This window comes from Tarenaya hassleriana, unplaced genomic scaffold, assembly GCF_000463585.1.
Source record: "Tarenaya hassleriana unplaced genomic scaffold, ASM46358v1 Cleome11, whole genome shotgun sequence".
NCBI lineage: Eukaryota > Viridiplantae > Streptophyta > Magnoliopsida > Brassicales > Cleomaceae > Tarenaya > Tarenaya hassleriana.
Genome location: NW_010961290.1, coordinates 2,945,414 through 2,965,361, shown reverse-complemented (window position 1 = coordinate 2,965,361; position 19,948 = coordinate 2,945,414). Strand labels below are relative to the sequence as shown.

The following is a 19,948-nucleotide window of genomic DNA, read 5'->3' as shown; positions in this document are numbered from 1 at the left end:
ATGCCACGTTCTCTCGGGCATATCAGGCCACGCGTATTTGTCAAGCCCAAATCCACGATATTTGGGCCGTAAAATAAAGCTGAAAAAACACGTGGCTGTTTTAGTTGGTTTTCCTTCGTTTTGGGCCGACAAATGTCCCGAACATTTTGATTGCGAAACCGCAGGAAATTGCATTTGTGTCATTTGGAGGCAAATTCATCTGTCAAATCTATGGCGGGAAATTTTTCTCGAAAAAGTTGAAACCCTCCCCCTCCCTCTCTCCCTCCATTAATCGAAGCGGGAAAGGTTTCCCATCATACGAAGCTCCCGAGAACAATCCTAATTTTCTTAACCATTGTGTCGGGGTCTAGAGGACGATCTTCGTGTTTTTTTCCTCGCGGATTCCTCTGGGTAGGTTTTAGATCTCGTAATTTTGTTTGGGTTATTATTTGGTTTTGTTGTAGTGGTGGTTTCATAGCTTTTAGGGTGTCTGGGTTGCGATGGAGGAGCTTCCGATGGTGATGACCGGCGAAAATGGGAAAACGAACGGACAGGGTCTGCCGAAGAAATCGCAGAAGCGGAAGAGAGAATCTTCTGCGGTAGAAAGCTTGAGCGACGCGCAAAAGCAAGCACAGATCGAAGCATTGAAGAAGGAAATGGAAGGGCTTTTCGGGTATTACAGAGAAATGATGGGTCAAGATCCAGATCTGGCTTCAGGGTTCAGCGAATGTTCCTCCGTGAACGCCATGGCGGCTGTTTTGATGGAGGAGAAGAGTTTGCCATTGTCGAAGCTGGTGGATGTGATTCACTCGAAACTAAAGGAGAAGATGGAGACAGTGTCGGCGGCGGGGGTGAAGACCGCCGTCGTTTCTGTCGGCCAGAGAGTGATATACGGCGTGCACAATGCTGACGCCGATGTATTGGAGGATGAGACAGAGTCATGTCTCTGGTGTTGGGAGGTAATCAACAGTTCACTGCCCGTTTCTTGCGTTGGTTTATAGTTTTGTGTTTCACATGATTCTCAGTAGTTGTTTTTCTTTGGTAGTTAATGTGAGTGTTTTAGGTGATGAACTGCTAGTTTGTGCAATTTGTAGAGATGTTCCGTATCTCTGTTCCATAGGAGTTTTGGTTAATAGTTTCTGAATTCCCAAGATTGGATTAGGATGAATTGGTTACTATTCTGTTTGATCCTGTCACTCCTGGTTACAATTGCTTTTCATATTCTTTAGCATTTTGGGTTATTGGATGGCTCACTGCTCCTTTCATGCTTCTATGTTTTATATGATTCTTGGTCATTGCTTTGGTCTTGAAGTTAGTTTGAGTTGCTTTTGTGTTCTTTTCTTAGTCGGAACTTTGGACTGGAGTTGAGTTTACTTGTTTCTGAGTTCTCAAAATATGGATCTGAACATAAGGACAGAAATCTTAATTGATTTTTATTCAGTTAGATATTGTGCAGGTCACTCTTGATCGCAATTCCTATCATCTGATATTCTGTAGCCTCTTTCAGGCAATTGAGTTTTTATTTTAAAGTTTAATAATTGCATTGCTACTGTGTGAGTCGAGCTTCTACCTATGTATCCTGCTAGGAATGGTAATTCAGTGTAATTTATTGGTTTGATGGCATCATCTAATGATTGAGATGGATACTTTTTTTATTTGACAGACAAGGGATCTAAAACTGTTACCCAAAGCTGCTCGTGGAACACTAAAAATTCGTCGGATTTGTCGAAAGAAGATCCATGAAAGGATTACTGCTGTTTCTGGTAAGTTACTTCTTATGATGATTCACATCAATTAAGTGTAGGATATGAGAGTCTTATGCTTATGTCTATTTCAGCAATGATAGCTGCACTAGAAAAGGCGGAGAGTGAAAAATCATACAGAAGTAACCTGAACAAAGCTGCAGAAAAACTTGGTAAAGTACTGAGTGAGGCAGATATACGGTCATTCATGGATAACATGCTGCAGAAGAACAATGCAGAGATGTAAGCACCTTCATTCATCATGTGGTGATTTATACTTATTTGTCTCTTTTCTTGATAGTCAAATTGTGTATTGACCTTTTAGGGCTGAGAAAGATGCAAAGCGAGAAGAGAAAATGCTTATTAAACAAATGGAGAGAAATAAACGTGAGGCTGAGAAGGAAAAGAAAAAAATGGACCGTCAAATGATGAAAGAAAGAGTGGAATATGTGAGTTGATATTTTTTCTTTCCAAATTCATTTACAATTATCTCTGCTGCCTTATCTCTTTTGGAGCCTCGTTTGAGTGTCTTAGCTGATTCTTAATTCTTACTTTGTGTTTATCTTTCTTGTCAGGAAAAAGAGCAAAAGATGCTGCAGGAGACAGATAATGGTGAAAAACAGAAAGAAAAGGAAGAGTCTGAGTCAAGGAAACGGATAAAGAAACAGCAAGATGACTCGGAGAGGGAACAAAAGCGAAGGCAGAAGGAGCAAGCTGAGCTAAAGAAGCAAGTTGCTCTACAGAAACAGGCTTCAATTATGGAGCAGTTTCTTAAAAGAAACAAAACTATTGCAGTGACCCAGAATGAACTTCCTTCTGAAGAAGTAACAGCTCCTGATTCATCATTGGCAAAAGATGAAAATGCAACTGAAACAGTTATCCAGGCTATGGACTGTGCTTTTTCAGCATCTTGTGAAACTAACATTGATGATCTTCGTAGGTATAACCGGTTTCTTTTTCTTTGATTGACCTGTTAGGTCTCACTTTTCTCCGTTCAATGTCTATGTGTTTTTTTGATATTTTGGTCTGAAACTATGTTGCTTGCAGCATGCACTTTGCTTCCTGGCGTCGGTTAGGTCACAGGATACATTCAAGTTTGAAACAACATTGGGGTATGCGTAAGAAACCTAAGAGTGAACTGTTTCCAGAACTAAAGCTATCTACAAATAAGGGACCAGCAAGTGACAATGAGCATGGCATGGAGAATCAAGAAGATGTTTGGGAAGAGAAGAACTTGGGCAGAGAATCATGCGCTAGTCAATGTGATTCTTCGTCGTCCTCTGGTGTTAAGAAGTCCAGGAGGGCTGTACAGTTGTTACAATTTGATAAAAGCTACAGACCAGCGTTTTATGGTATCTGGCCACGCCAAAGGTTAGCATTTGCATTAGCGAACGACATTTATTCGATGTTTTAAAGCTAGATTATCTGGAATCATATTATTTAGATTCATATCTACTTTTGCTAGGTTTGAAATATGTTGTGAAGGGTTATCTGGCATCATGCGCATACTTGTTCTGTTTCACTGGTTATATTTCTGCCAAGGTTGTCACTAAGTTGTTACTACTGACAAAGTTGTTTCTGCTTCCTGTGGGGCATATCCCTTAATCATATGATTCTATAAACAAAACATGATGAAACATAACATCATGTTATGATCCATTCCACTTTTCTCTTCATGTTTTGTTTATTTTTGGATTTGCTTGTCATTCTTGTGAATACATTCGACCAATTAGCTTGCATATGTTGGTTGTGTTTTACCATCCCTTTGGATTTCTAGTGATGCTAGTAAGAGATACAACATCATGATGCTTTAAACTCCCTTGATTATGTTATGTAGTGGGCTTCCAAATTTGTTTGTTGACTATGTCGTTGTTCATTCTCATGTTCAACATTTACAGTCAAGTCATAGGGCCACGACATCCTCTGAAAAAGGATCCAGACCTGGATTATGAAATTGACAGTGATGAAGAATGGGAAGAGGTAATTCATTTTTCTGCTTGACTAGAGTTGGCAATTGCTGTATGAAACTTCTAACGTGCTTTTACTGCCCAGAAACTCGAAATGGTCTCTCTAGTTACAGCTGTACATTCATGTTTATAGGAAGAGCCAGGTGAAAGCCTTTCCGATTGCGAAAATGAGGAGGAATGTCTGGAGGAAGGATGCTCAAGAGCTGATGATGAAGATGACAGTGAAGATGGCTTCTTTGTGCCTGATGGATATCTCTCCGAAGACGAGGTAGGAATGACATTTCAAAAATACTCTTCAAACATACTTCAAGTCTAAACTAACAGCATAGGAATTTCCATCAAGCCACAGTTTTCTTTATTATGATCAGATGGCCCTTGGACATTAAAACAATCATCCGCAATTGTTATTCTTATGTAAAAGGAAAATGTTAATCATGAGTTTGTGTTTCTTTGCTTAAACTTCTTGCTTGGTTTTTTCAGGGGGTGCAAGTGGATAGAATGGACATTGATCCTTCTGTACGGGAAACAAGTTCACCTGCTTCTAAGCAAGACCAAGAGAGTCAGGATTTTCGTGCACTGCTGCATCAACAAAAGCATCTGCATGGTTTGACAGAACATGCGCTGAAGAAATGTCAACCGCTGATTATATGCAATCTAATGCATGAAAAAACGCCACATTTAACAGCTAAAGAGGTAGACGGGACACAGAAAATGGAACAGATATGTCTGCAAGCTCTTGTCATGAGGCCATTACCCGGGTCTCCACTCATTGAGATATCGATGAACATGGAAGATGAGGATCCAGAAGTCAGTAACTCCCCTTGTAGTTCCAACACTCCTCCACCCCCACCAAGTGTGAAATCCATGCCAGACTTAGATTTGCTCACAGTTGTAAGTGAATTCTCTTATTTTTTTCAACAACCCAGTCTGACATCATTGTTGCACCCAAAGTAATCACAAGAATGGCAAAGTGAATGATATTTAAGTAAATCCAAATGACTTGTAGAAATGGATCTTTGGTTGTAAGTTCTAACATAAAATGTTTTGCTTTCAGGTGTCTATAATCCAGTCATGTTCTCAAGGTATGAACAAGGTGGTGGAATCATTGCAGCAAAAGTTCCCCGATGTCTCAAAGGCCCGCTTAAGAAGTACAGTGCGGGAGATATCGAATTTCGAGGATAACCGATGGCAGGTTAGTTGTTGGTTTCATATTTGATGGTCTATTTTATCATCCTTGTTCACTGTCTACAAACTTTATTTGAACTGGTTCGGAGGAAATTAAACTGAGATGTTTAATCTTGGCTAATCCAACTAATGAACCCGTTTTTAACTCTCGTTAGCAATCAAGGCCGGATACAGACAATACAAACCGGGATTTGTTTGTAGTATTCAGACCACTGGAATCTCTGACAAAAATTGATTCTGATGCAGGTGAAAGAGGAAATATTGTCAAAGCTCGGATTAACGCCATCACCAGACAAAGGCGTTAAGAGGGCAAAAACAATCTCCTCGTTCTTTTCGAAACGTTGTTTGCCTCCATCATCAAAGTCACCCGAGCCATCTCTGAAGCCAAGAACTATGCCCCAGGAGCCAGATGGATGCAAGGACTAAAACAACTAACAAGTCTTGTCTCTATATCTCACATCTTGTCTCAATCCTTCAACTTTGGCCCCATCTTTCGCCTTCCGAGGATGCAGATTTTCTGATCCGTAATTGCATCCCGAGGTTTATTACTTGTAAAGACTTGAGAATGAGTCTTGTGGCATATGTGCAAGTATGTAATTTTTAGACTTATAAGCACTTGCGGAGTAAAAAATGGGTTTTTGTCACATTAGAATTGCTCAAGCTTTTGTTGCCGAATTAAGGACAAGGTCTAATTCACAAGAAAGAAACCTTTTGTAATGAGAGCAATTCATAACCAAATATTCAGTAACATCTCAAGATCATGGCTCCTTTACAAGCACCAGTGCCAAGTATGAACAAGAAATTTGGCAATACGAAGCGAAAACTCGATTTGAAGAGGGGGAAGAAGGAAAATCTTTGAGATCTTCTTCCGGATAGGCATTGTGCTTCAGCAAGAAAGCCAGCGGAAGAACCTTCCACTCCAAGCAGAAGATCAGGCCGCACAATCCGCCCACCAGCTTCAGAATCACTTCCCCGTCGTCCTCTCCGACGTACGATCTCGGGGTCCGGAGAAAATCGCCTGTTCCAGTGAACACCAAAGCAGAGACCGACCCTTGAAAAACGGCAGTCGCTGATATCGGCGTCTTCTGACACTGCGTTGCTGCCGGAGAAGGCGATGACGTGGAGGAGGGTGAGGGAGAGGCCGAAGATGAACACATTGGTATGTAATTGCATTAAGAGGAATATGTTGTGAGTGTTTTCCATGGGATTCGGAGATTCCCATTTTTGTGGGTTTGTTAAATTTAGGGTTTTTGAATGTGGGTTTGATGAATTTGGGCAGAGGAATTCTGTATCACCGTCATATCATATGACCGTTGTTAAGAATATGAATGCTTAGAGAGGAAGCAAGGAAGCAACGTGCAACGGCTATATCTTTTTCTTTTTTTCTAAATATATTTTTCTTGTCTTTAATTATCTTTACGAAATCATTTATTATTTAGCAAAGTTTTTAAAAAAAAAAATCACGATTTCCCACGTGGGAAAAATTGTAACAATGTTACATTTATCAGGCGCATAAAAATCAACAAGTATGAATTGCATTCAAAGAGAAAACGAAATTTGAATTAATATTATGTTTGTTTATTTCTAACAGTTTTTCAATTCAATATCTACAGAAATTTTACATTTATAAGAGTTTATTTGTTTTTTTATTTGGTTTGGATTTGTTTGATAATTTATTAAACTAATAAAACCTATCCCCTTTTATCCAATGAATGCAATTGATTGATTAAATCTTCGACTTTCATTAGGGCTTCGCTTAGAGTCCAGCATTTGCATATTCTATTAATGCATTGCATACAAAATAAGTCCACAGTCATCTTTCTATGCAACTCGTTTCATTCATGTACCACGGCTCACTTTGACAAATTCTATTCAACAAACAAAATTATTGTCTAGATACAATGGTACGATCTAATCATAATTATTCATATATTTAACAAAAAAATAATTATTCATATATATATATATATAATATGATTGTGAAGCGCTAAAGGAGCTTTAGGGGTCTTCCCGGGGGATGACCTTTCGATGGTCCTCTTGGTGATCTGCTTGGCCTTGCAATCACTTTTCTTTGGTGAATCAAATGTTCCATCCCTTCTCTCTCTCCTTTCGTAACCCCTTAAAAAAATATAATAATCCCATGCATTCTATATGGTTAGAGAAAGGACGAAATGATTTCATGTTTTATTCAAGTGTTTTCATATCCATAAAACTATACGGAAACGACTCGAATTGAATTTAAGCTATAACGTTTTCGTAATGAATTACATTAAATGTGATTTACCCATGAAACTATTTTGCCACCCAATATAAGCTATGGAATATTATGACACAATATTTCTTTTGGTTACAGAGTCTTGACAAATTTATGGCTAAACAAAGATGTAAGATCGAAATTGAGAAGCAAAGAAAGTGCATACGGTAAAATAATTCCGTAATAATTAAATAGATTTTTTTTTTTTTTAAAAACAAAATCCAAGTTATAAAAAAATGAGGCATGAGATTAATAATCGCGAAACAAAGACAAATAGTTATAAATATAAAATTAAATTTGAAAAAAAAAACTCAATCCGAAAATAAAGCGGAAATGAAATCATTAATACAAACTAATAAACATATAAATGATTGATTAGAAGAAAGGAAACTCACCAATTTTACGATGATTTATTGTTTGAGAAGGGATTGTTTCTGGCTGTACGAATATCACGAGAGGCATTAGGAGCACAAGGATGCATAGAGAAGAGAGTGGTGCCCTCTTCGTCATTTCTCTTACTTTCTCAATTTATCCATATACCTGTATTCCTCGTGTGTCTTTTATACATACACATATACGCGTGAATGGTTAGTCCAAATTGTTTATTATATGAATTGATGTTATAATAATAAGGAGGTCGAGACGGTCCAATCCAAAGGCTAATGACGATGATAATCTGTCACCAACTACGTATTTTGATGAATATTTGTTTTAATACAAAGTCAACATTTTTTGTCCCTTTCGGCCTGTAGGAAACAACGTAGTAGATCTCATGGTACGAAAAGTCCATCAAGGCTGCGGATTTCTTCAGCCCACGGTTTCTTCGTAGCAGTTTCATCACATTATGTACATATATATATATATATATATGTAACATACGAAATTATGGTTGAAAAACTACGCGGAACCTTCACCCCGAATTTGAATTTTTTGAAAATCCAAATTTCCGATAATGCAGCCGGTGCCAAAAAGATTAGCATTAGATAAAGATAAATAAAACAATGATTAATATGATTTCTCATGTTTCAATTGCGAGTTGTATATATTTCACATGCAGATAATTTATAACTAACCTTTATATTTTCACATGCATATAATAATTTGTAGATGAAACTGTTTTGGTCGAGGGGCAGATCCGTAATCTTCAGTTTAAATGTATAAAAAAGAACTAACAACGGTCAAATGAACGTGATGAGCTTCTTAATGGGCCTTTGTAGCCCAATTAAACCCAATACTCCTTTATGATTGAGCCCAATTCATGACGTGGTTTTGTTGGTCCATGTTATCACATAATTTAGGCATCACTTTCAGTCTTCACCATCACAATCATTGACATATTCAAACTCAGTTGCTCTCTCTCTCTCTATATATATATATATATTAAATAATCGCAAGGTTGGTATACCGTAAGCAATGTATACGTAAACTAGGGGGAAAAATAAGTAAAAATAGTATATAATTATATCTAAACTTTTACAAAAATTTATATAAATATCTTGAACTATAAAATTTCTATATAAATACCTAAACTTTTCTAAATTCCTATGTAAATACCTATGCTTCTGAAAAATTCTCAAATGAATCCAAAATACGTTAATAACATCACCTATTTTTATTTAAAAAATATTTTAAATTTATATTTATTTGGAAATTTTTTTAAAAGTCTAAGTATTTACATAGAATTTTTAAAAGTTTAGGTATTTATATAAAAATTTTATAGTTTAGGTATTTATATAAAATTTTTGTAAAAGTTTAGGTATTTATATGATATTTTTTCAAAAAAGAAAATAGATTGGCTAAAAAGTCGTTACACTTTTGACTTTAGAAGGAAAGCATCGGAAACTAGCGCCTTTGGTACCAACCGCGTCAATTTATTGCAAAGAATTTTAGCACACTGCTCCTAATTTCCAACCATGCTCCTCCATTTTCTATTGTGAAAATAAACTTGATGGATCTCTTTATGGGTCAAGGTATTATTATATTTAGTCCTCTCTCTCTCTCTCTACATGTATATATCCATCTATCTACCTATATATATATATAGATAGATTGGTGACAAAGAGAGCAAATAGTGGCGAAGAAGCGTGTCAATGGCGAAGAAGAGTATACACATCCCTCTTCTTCTTCTGTTTCTCTATCTATCTCTTCATGGTGAACTCACCGGAGCTCAAGTCACAAGACCAGGTCAGTATTTGGGGTTTCCTCGAAGAATCTGAAATATGTTGCGTTAAATTAAATCTTAATTTGAAAAAACAAATGCCTTGAGTTGTTGCATTTCTTGCAAGAGCCATATCTTCCTGAATCGGTTGCTTCATTTCAAATCTTGAAGGTCCAAATGATTTTTTAATACTATATATATATGTATATACTCTCTTCTATGTAAATGTGAACAGGTGGCAAAATGGGTCCTTACATAGAGACACCACCTTCCCACACATGTGGAGCTCCCATTGCTAAGTACTCTTCAGAAGCAATTGCGGCCAAGAAACCATGCAGACGTCCCAGACAATTCTCTCAAAACCAAGTTCCTTGATCTAAACCCAACGACGAAATTAATGTGAATCGGAAGACTACTGAATTTCATATATATATATAGCTTTGCGAGTTTGATCCATTTGGATCTTGTCTCGTTTCCATGAACAACGATTGTGATTTGTGAATTTAAAGTTTGGTCTAGTCATGGAAAAAAAAAAGAGATGAATGAGACAATATATTGGTATTTTTTTTAAGAATATGATATAATAATTAATTTTAAAAAAACTAGGATATTAATTAATAATATATAATAAAAATAAAGGTATTTTATAGAATACGTAGTTAAAAATATAATTTACTACGGAAACAAAAGAAGGTACAATTTGCTCACCTTTTAATTTAAGATCAAGTTTTAATTTATTCATGTTTTAAGTAATATTTTATTTGATTCTCCTTCTCTATTATTATGAACTCTATAATAGAGAAGCCCAATGGCCATAAAGCAGTCGTGTCATTGCTCAATTGTTCAATCGTAGTTGATTGTATATATGACTTTATAATACAATTACCGTTACCAAAAAAAAAATCTTTTAGAGATACAGTAACTCCGTACGTGTCCATTTATTTCTACAACTGAAACATTAATCTTTGACTTTGACATATTCAAACTTGGTGGCTTTGGTTCTGTCCGATATATATATGTGTGTGTACATATAGCATGTAACATGCTATATGTCATAAAAGAGGAAGGATGGCTACAAGGAGACCATGTATTGCTCTTGTGCTTGCTTGGATTCTATTTGTTACATGCCTTTCTTCTCAATTTGGATTCATCGAGGCTTCACACCGAAAATTAGGTCAGTATCCTTTATATGCATTTATATATATATATACACATATACATATATATATAGAGAGAGAGAGAGGCATGAGTGTTCAGAGGTTCGAACCCAGAAAGGGAATTGTCAGCGAGCCTTTTAATTTCAAAGATCGTATTTTCCTCGTAGGTTTTCCCAATTTAAAATTAGTAACCGGCGATGCTTCTTCTCTTTTATTTTCTTTTTGTGTTTTTTTTTTTCTTAGAGTCATTGCTTGGATTAATTTTATCCATTTTTTTTCCCAAATGGATAAAAAAACAATTATTTTTTTGTGAAGAAATCATCGTATTGCTGTTTGGCTAACTATGCTTCTGCTATGGATAGGGTTTTCCTCTAACGTTGGAATCACGGAGGCTACGCACCGTGAACCAGGTCGGAGATGGTACCTTTGAATTTCACATACATGAACACACACACACACACACATATATATATATAGGGGATCTAGTCAAATTTATTATCAGATGTATTAATAGACTAATGATAAATATTCAGAATATTAATTTGGTATTATTATTGATTAGGTATATTTCGACGTCAGTTGCAACGGGGTCCGATGTGTCCACCTATATACACCCCGGGCTCAAAATCATGCCGAGGTGCCGGTCCATAAAAAATGTGATGGGGACTTGATATATAACGTATACGACCATGGATTATATGTATAATAAATTGAAGAAAGTACACGCATGATATTTCGTGTAAGAGAATGATCCAAATAGTCACATGAACATTTTTCATTGATATGTTTCCGCGATATGTCCTATGGATAGGCTTTTGTATCGCAAAACAATTTATTTCTTTAACTGATTTGTCTCCTAAATGCGTATTTGAAAATGTGCACATGTTAATTCAAGATAAGAATAAAAAAGAATAAATAATAAATTTACTTGTTATAAAAGCAATAAATTAATGATAAATAATAAATTTATGGCAGAGTATATTAAATACTAATAATATTTAAGGGAGTGTTGATTCGTTACAAATGGGATTACAGATCATTATATTTAAATAAAGAAAATTCATTTCATCATATTCTTTGACTATTACTGTATTGAAGCTTACGTCTCGATCGGTCAACGGCAAAAAAGTCATGTGAAACTTTGAAACCGCGTCGATATTTATTGTTAATTTAAAGCTTTGTTAATGGTTGAAAGTTAGGTGGTATGGCCATTGGCCATTGATTCTCTCTCTCTATATATATATATATATGTATATATGCATGTATGATAGAAAGAGCAAAGACTTACAAGTAAGCATCCGAGACTTGCAATGGCGACGAAGACATCATCGAGAGTGGCTCTTCTCTTAGCTCTGCTTCTTCTCCTTCTCTGTCTTTCCTCAAACGTTGGAGTCGTCGTCGTCGTCGAGGCCAAACACCGCAAACTAGGTTAGTTCTATTTTTAACACGTGTATTTAATTAGTGACATAGTTCATGATTTTCTGTTTGCCGGCTTCGAGTTGAGGAATACATATATATATATATATATATATATATATATATATATATATATACACAACAAAGGGCAAAACTTTAAATCATATTAATTGATGGTTATTATTCTACATTTTGAAAAAAGGGTAAGTTTCTCGTACAATAAAAACATTATTTAGATTATCTCTTATGCGTTTGTTTACATATATAATATAGTATATGATCGCTTTGTTGTGTTACAAGCAGGAACTATATGGACAGGCCCCTCCACATCGGGGCACGGTGGAGGAAGAATCAATTCAGAAAGGATGACGAAGACACAAACCCAATTCCACAAAAACTCGGAAGTTGCGAAACATAAAAACACATTTCCATGATTAATTAATAATTCCCATGGAATTGAATAAATCAATCGACGCATAAATAATTAATAAAGCGTATGTAATCGTGTCTAGGAATCAATGGTCCACTACTACTAGGTGATGTTCTTGTTGTTTCTGATGTTGTAGTTGTCGTCCTACAATGGACTGGTTCCTCTGTATGTTAAATAATTTCCTCCTCATGTAGTTGCTGCCCTAATATATATTGGTACTAATTATGCTTTTTTTCTTCTTCTGGAAATTCAATAAAATAATGTTTTAATTGTTTTCAAAATCTCTAATTTCTCGACATAGATGTAGGTTTCTCCGCTTAGTAACCATGGTCCTTATCGGGATATTTGATAAATATCAAAATTGAAATAATATTCGATAAAACAAAACACAGTTTAATAGGTTGTTCGCAAGTAGATAATTGCAACAAATAAACAAATGTTACGTCAATCATATTATTATTTCCATTAGTTGTATGGACTAAAAATAATTATTGGAGAGAGAAAAAAAGAAACTTTTTTCAAAATATGTATAGAGAGAGAAAGTGAAGTAACAGTCTAACAGTCACACCACTTACATCAAATTCGGACCATTTGATGAAATATTGGAACACAATCTTTATGTGTTACGTTTACATATTAATCGTATATTGTAAAACGCCAAAAATCAAAGTCAACGGAACAATAAAAACTTCGTCCAATGAGAAAAAATTGAAAAAAAAAATCGTTAAATCATAATTAAGAAGGTGAGAAGACGTTTATCACATCTTAATCGTATATTGCTATTGGTAATTTTTTGAAATACCGTAATTGTTCTCTTTTCTTATTATTTATATATTGAAAAACCCTTACCAAAAACAAAATTCATGGTTGAGTTTATAAATAATGCAATTTGGTATATGTAGACCATGTTTTTCAACTTATAGATAATCGTTATTTCAATAACGAAAATTCATATGCAAACAAATAGATAAATGAAATAAATAAATAAAAAAATGTTACAGCAATAATATTTTCCATAAAATTGGATGGATTAGAATGAGTCAATAGAGCAAAAGAAACAAAATTCTCTTTCAAAATATCTTAGACTACTAGCTAGTGTACTATATTTAAGCTCGAGTCTCGATAGTAAACGGCGAAAAGTCTAAGTAAACGTAACACATAAAGATTGTGTTCCAATATTTCATCAAAGGGTCCAAATTTGATGTGAGTGGTATGACTGTTGCTTCACTTTCTATATATATATATATATATATATGCAAAATGTACCTTAGAAAAAGAGCAAGAGCAATGGCGAAGAAGACGTCATCAAGTGATGCTCTTCTCTTGCCTCTGCTTCTTCTGTTTCTCTGTCTTTCCTCTAACGTTGGAGTCGTCGAGGCCAAAACCCGCAAACTAGGTTACTACATTCACCTTTAACGCGTGTATTTTACTCATTGTTAATCTCTAAATGTTGCTCTTCTCTTACCCGATCGGTTGTATGTGACGAGCAGGAGGCATATGGACAGGACCCTCCACATCATGGCCCGGCGGAGGAAGAAACCCAAACCCCTCCGAAAGTACGGCGAAGAAACAACCGCCGTCCGCCAAGAACTCGGGAGCTGCAAGCTACAAAAACGTACTCCCTTGATTGATGACGGAGGAATAGAATTAATCAATGCATAAATAGTGTTGTTTCTGCTGTTCCTGCCTGCAAAGGACTGTTTCCTGTGTATGTTAAAATAATTTCCTCCTGCATGGTGTTATTTAATGGATAAATTTCGTCGACATTGATATTTTGATCAATCCTGGGTTTGATCAGTGTCCTTGCATGCAGACTGCACGTGTCTGATTAAGCCTCACACGATCGGCTTCATTCCCCAACTCCTTAATCACGTCAATTTCCACTATTTAGCCTAGTGTACAGCCTCTCGTAATCATTGGTGTTACACTATATATGGATGTTTTTGTATAAAATTACTATATGAGAGAGAGACGTTACTGCAAACTTATAAAATATCTTAGACCATAATAGTGTACCATATCGAAGCTTTCGTCTCAGTCGATAAACGGCGAAAAGTCTCAAGTCTATGCAATACGTACAAATTGCGTCCAACATTTATTGCTAATTTAATGGTCGAAATTGAATGTAGCTGGTGTGGCTGCTGCTACACTTTCTCTCTCTCTATCTATATATATATATGTATGTGTGTGTGTGTGTATGGTAGAAAGAGCAGCAAGACCAACGTGTAAACATTGAAGACTAATGGCGAGGAAGACATCATCAAACGCTGCTCTTCTCTTACCTCTGATGCTTCTCCTTCTATGTCTTTCGCCTCATGTTGGAATCGTGGAGGCCAAACACCGAAAACTAGGTCAGTTATCAGATATATATATATATATGTGTCCTATACTTACAAAGTGATCCCATACGCACACAGAATCTGTGTTCGCTTGCTCTCTGGTGTTACTCTTTTTTTTTTTTTTTTTGGGTTAAATCTATCTGATGTTACTATTTTTATGTATATATTATCAGAAACTGCTATAGGGACAGGACCCTCCGTATCAGGACATGGAGGAGGGAGAGTCCAAGGCAGAGCAAAGGCGACGAAGAAACCAGCAACGATCTCAGAAAACTCGGAAGCCACGCGCTACAAAAATGGAGTTCCTTGATCAGTTCCTGTGGAAGAATCACTGCATAGATATCGTGTTACATCTATTAAACTAATAAGCAATGGATGTGTCTCATGTATAGGAATCGATTATCTACTGCTTGTTGCTGTTGCTGCTGGTTGTAGATCTAGTCCTGCCAATGGACTGTTGCTTGTGTATGTTAAATAAAGTTCGATTTTAATGTCGTAATTTCTATATTAACTAAAGGAAACGTTGGCATAACCGGGTCCACCAATTTATGGCTTTTAACTCCTTTTTCTTGGGTATACGCGGTTTTGCTACAATTTTTTTTTATTTATGTGTTGTTTTATTGGGGTTAGGTGATTTTGTTTCAATGTCTTACGTATGTACCATGCATATGATATGGCCCACCTATGTAATAAAAAAGAATATCAATGGGGACAACAAAGCCATCAAACGAGTGAACCTTTTGATTATGAAATGTTTTTCAACCTGTAGATAATCGATACCAAAAACAAAAACAAAATTCATGGCTTAGTTTATAGAATGCAATTTGGTATATGTGGACTATGTTTTTCAACCTATAGATAACCGTTATTTAAATAACAAATAATTTACTCTAAATTACTTAGATATTAATGATCAAACTAGTCAGTAGTCACATGATTTTTTTTTTTTCATATTTATAAGGCGTGGGAGTGTTGATAAAAAGAAAAAATCGTGGGTTACACTACGGATGTTTTGATGTACTTACGATATGAGTGACGTGACGCTACCATGAACTTATAAAATATCTCTGTCTTAGGTCCATATCACACATAAAAGTTGCGTCCAATATTTATTGCTAATGTTGGTATTTGGGCCTCGGTGTCTACGGCCCAATATTCTTGCTAGCCCACCAAACAATCAACCCACGAGCCCAGGACGGATTCACGCCACAATCCTCCTCTGTCCGAGAAAGAAACACGATCACCACAGCCTCGTGTTCCCTCGACAATGACAGAGATCGTATTTGACTCCGTTCCGACCGAAGCGAACACCACCGACCACGACGGTTTCCGATTGGTTTCTATGATGCTTGTCGACGGTGATTCCGGCGAATACGGACCTGCACAGGGACACCAACAGACTTTCGAACGAAAGATAAGTTTCTGAAACCCTAATCTCTGATTCGATTTGTATCTTGCTAGGGATTTGTGTTTAGGGTTTATATTTGGTTGATTTTAGGTTCAATCTTGCGCAGTTTATTTACGAGTTGAGATTCCGATGCGGAATCCTATCTATCGCTAGATTTCGGTTTCTTTTACACCAAGGAATAAAATTCGGTTCCTCCATTGGCTCACTATGCAAACAGAGTCGAAGACTAAGACCTAACTGTTTGTGTTCCAATGAACTAACGTGTTCTTGAAGAACCCCTACAGAATCCCTTGGTCTGTATATCTTGTACTGTTCAATATTTATTTTATAACTTCATCGATTCTCTCTGTATAGTGATTCGTTCTATCACTTGAGTTTACGATATATGTATATGCACATCCTTTCCTGAAATGTGGAAATGTGTGAAACTTTGAATTTTACCCATAAAATTCCAAAACGTGTTTTAGGAAATTTACATCCGATTTCGTTTAGTGCCTCCAAAGCATAATACTCGTTGAAAAGTCAAATGTAGTCGGAGTCTCTCTCTCTCTCTCTCTCTCTATATGTATATGTATATATAATATAACACGAACGCGATATAGATGTCACGAAGAAGAAGAATGGGTAGAGAGAGATCACGCGATGCTCTCGTGTTAACGTGGACTCTGCTTCTTGTATTTCTTTCCTCTCAATCTGGATTCATCGAGGCTACACACCGTCAACTAGGTCAGTACCCTTTACATATGTGTTCGTATATATGTATATACAGATATATACAGAATCCAAAGCTCAAAAACTTATTTATTGATAGACATAATAGAGATTGTGACATACTATTTCGCATATATGTTTGCTTCTCTGTTTCATTTTTTTATTTTCTCTTAACATATTGATGTGCTTCGCTTTTGTCTGTGTATATTTCCAAATGGGTAGAGATATGATAAAGAATACAAATATGGTTACGAAGAAATCATCCTATATTGTGCTGTTTTGTTTTTTTCTAACTATGCTTTCTGCTATGAAGGGTCTTCCTCTCAAGTTGGAATAATGGAGGCCACGGACCGTGAACTAGGTAGGAGACGGTTCCTTGAATTCACATACATGAACACGATTTTCGGATCTAGGCCAATTTATTATTATACTATATATATATATATATATATATATTAATAAGACTTGAAATATTAAAAAACTAGTTTTTTAAAGGGTAATTGCCAAAAAAAAATCTGTATTCTTTCTAGGTCCATGAAAAAATGGTGTAATTTTTTTGTTACTAATTAAACTCTTTACTCATTGTGATTTCACTTAAAAAAAAATGGGTGTTTGACATGTCATATAGAAATGAAATGATGATGTGACAATAACATGTTTTTCATGTCATGGACACATAGGTATAATTATACCACATCATCATATCAAATAAATTTTAAATTTTAGCAAGGAAAAAAGTCTTTTTTTAATGATGAAGATTACTCAAAATTAGTTTAAGTAATTAAGATTAATACTATGAAAAATATAGAAAAGATTGCATTATTCATTCATCGGGCAATTTGTAATGTTTGCGTCCATGACTTGATATTTTTTCTTAATTATCTATACAATATCCCATACGATTAACATGCTTCTTCTTTTTTTGGGTCAGGTTCGTTACGGCGTAAGTTAGTCCCTATAGGAACCCCACCCTCGAGATCAAAACGTGGACGAGGACCGTAAGAATAATATATATACGCTGATGATATTTCATGTCTAAGAATGACGCAAATGGTCATGGACTTCGCGTGTTTATATACGAATAATGTTTTCATGGAATGCTGGCTTTATAACTTTTATATTATATTTTCTCCTATTTTGTTTATTTCGCCGTTAATGAGAACCTAAATTTGTGGGAGGGAAAAAAAAACAAATTCTACTGACTGCTTAATAGTGAAAACAGAAAAAAAAAAACAGGAAGGAAATAGAAAACTTTTTTTTTTTTGAAAATTATATAAATGTTACTGTCTCTAATAAAAATTAGGACCACAAAATGGGAATTTAACCAAAAATAAATCTTTGGAAATAAACGTAAAGTATAGCGTTCCACTCTTTTTCTTGTAGCCACTTGTTTTATTATATTATATTTTGGATTTTTCCAATGAATAAAATTTTATAATTTATATATTCTTTACAATTTATACTGTCGAAAAGTACTGATCAAATGCGTATTTTTTCCCCCTAACGGCAATATTGTCCCGTAAGATATTACGTGGAATATTTGCCATAGACTTGTGATAACATTGGACTAGCTAGAAATTATGACTAGACATATAGATATCTTACAATTTGATTTTATTTCTTAATAACCTATAAGGATATCACAAATTTATACATGTGTTAATTCAAGAGAAGAATAAAAGCTGGATACTTGGAAAAAAAATCTGGAAATAATAATATACTCAAGATGAAGTATAGTATATTAAAAAAACTAACGTTTAAGTGTGGCTTGATTCGTTACACATGGAATTGCAGATAATTACATTGCATAAAGAACAATCATTTCAAAATATTAGTTGCCTTGAAGCTTACGTCTCGATCAGTCAACCGCGAGAAAGTCCATGAAACTTTATAAACCGCGTCGAAGATTTATTGATAAATTCCAAATGTAACAGTTGAAATTTATGGTAGGTGATGGGACCGTTGTTCACATTATATATATATATATATATATATATATATATATATATATATATATGTGTGTGTGTGTGTGTGTGTGTGTGTGTATGTATCGTCGAGAGATCAATACTTACAAGTAAGCGTTGAAGACCAATGGCGAAGAAGGCATCATCGAAAGTGGCTCTTCTCTTACCTCTGCTTCTTCTCCTTCTCTGTCTTTCCTCGAACGTTGGAGCCGTCGTCGTCGAGGCCAAACACCGCAAACTAGGTTAGTTGTTTTTAACATATGTATTTAGTTACATAGTTCATCTCTTTTGTTTGTTGTTTTTTTTTTAAAAAATATCAAATGACATTGGAGATGCCTGATAATCAAAGCAATATTGGCAATCTTTAATACGATGAATCTTATATAGTGGATAATGACACGATTTAAACTCGAGAAACCAATATATAAATATTTCTAACTAGATAGAAACATTCATATACTATGTATATGCTTAGGTAATTTATCTAATATATATGTAATTTCCTTTATATAATACCTACTTCTACTTGCAAGCAGGAGTACGTGACCCTATAGGAACCTTCCCGCCAGTGGGTGGAGGAAGAATCCAAGCAGAAAGGGCGCTTCCATCCGCCAAAAACTCGGAAGCGGCAAGCTACAAAAACGCAGTTCCTTGATCAATTCAAGAACCGTTGCATACGTACGTCGTTATACTATTGAATAAATGTGCAGTGAATGCCTAAGAATCCACTACTTGTTGTTCTTATTGTCGCTCTATTCCTAATAAGAATTTACTATAAATTATTATTATTATTATTACTATTATTAGTACTGATGGCGTGAATCAGTATTATCTAGAAAAGTCACGAGTGATGAATGGAAGTAAACTATTGAAACATGATTCTGATAAATTACTATTACCAGTTCATTCGTTAGGAGTCATAGTCTTCTTTTTTTTCTTTGATAACCGGATGTCTTGAATCGAGATTCAAACTAATCTTAATATCGAGATCAAATCATATGATTAGAATAGTAATATGATTAGAATATACGTTTTTGATATATGGGTCAAGAATATCTTCTTGATCAAACAAATTGTTATTTTATATAAAATATATAGTACACAAAGTAGTCTTGATTTGTTAATTTTATCTAACAACTTGTGCATGCTATAATAATATTTTATCACGCAACACAACAAAATTCGAACTGAAAATCATAATTATATACATATATATATATATATATATATATATATAT

General features: G+C 35.2%; 1 protein-coding gene and 5 long non-coding RNA genes across 7 annotated transcripts; 5 read left to right on the top strand and 1 right to left on the bottom strand.

Annotated features, from left to right (window-relative positions):
* Positions 1 to 208: 208 nt before the first annotated feature.
* Positions 209 to 5,590, top strand: LOC104805689 (chromatin assembly factor 1 subunit FAS1-like). Of its 2 annotated transcripts, none has more exons than XM_010530330.2 (12): positions 209 to 390; positions 489 to 938; positions 1,643 to 1,742; positions 1,817 to 1,964; positions 2,047 to 2,170; positions 2,297 to 2,661; positions 2,769 to 3,092; positions 3,620 to 3,701; positions 3,822 to 3,956; positions 4,169 to 4,579; positions 4,743 to 4,880; positions 5,120 to 5,590. In XM_010530330.2, the coding sequence occupies exons 2-12, from the start codon at positions 495 to 497 to the stop codon at positions 5,297 to 5,299; spliced, it is 2,451 nt and encodes an 816-aa protein (XP_010528632.1). In that variant the 5' UTR covers positions 209 to 390; positions 489 to 494; the 3' UTR covers positions 5,300 to 5,590. The 2 variants fall into 2 exon arrangements, with proteins under 2 accessions (XP_010528632.1, XP_010528631.1); XM_010530329.2 differs by having other exon boundaries at positions 465 to 938.
* A 1,136-nt stretch (positions 5,591 to 6,726) lies between these two features.
* On the bottom strand, positions 6,727 to 7,660 carry LOC104805688. Its single transcript, XR_770550.1, has 2 exons — positions 7,523 to 7,660; positions 6,727 to 6,991 (listed from the first exon to the last, which is right to left on the bottom strand). It is a non-coding gene; the product is annotated as an uncharacterized LOC104805688 (long non-coding RNA).
* A 2,276-nt stretch (positions 7,661 to 9,936) lies between these two features.
* LOC104805686 lies at positions 9,937 to 12,552 on the top strand. Its single transcript, XR_770548.1, has 4 exons — positions 9,937 to 10,459; positions 10,805 to 10,852; positions 11,005 to 11,870; positions 12,162 to 12,552. It is a non-coding gene; the product is annotated as an uncharacterized LOC104805686 (long non-coding RNA).
* Positions 12,553 to 13,547: 995 nt separating this feature from the next.
* LOC104805685 lies at positions 13,548 to 15,172 on the top strand. Its single transcript, XR_770547.2, has 3 exons — positions 13,548 to 13,684; positions 13,779 to 14,639; positions 14,801 to 15,172. It is a non-coding gene; the product is annotated as an uncharacterized LOC104805685 (long non-coding RNA).
* Positions 15,173 to 15,876: 704 nt separating this feature from the next.
* Positions 15,877 to 17,890, top strand: LOC104805684. The gene is made up of 3 exons (XR_770546.2): positions 15,877 to 16,761; positions 17,060 to 17,107; positions 17,678 to 17,890. It is a non-coding gene; the product is annotated as an uncharacterized LOC104805684 (long non-coding RNA).
* Positions 17,891 to 18,775: 885 nt separating this feature from the next.
* On the top strand, positions 18,776 to 19,498 carry LOC104805683. The gene is made up of 2 exons (XR_770545.2): positions 18,776 to 18,952; positions 19,247 to 19,498. It is a non-coding gene; the product is annotated as an uncharacterized LOC104805683 (long non-coding RNA).
* Positions 19,499 to 19,948: the final 450 nt, after the last annotated feature.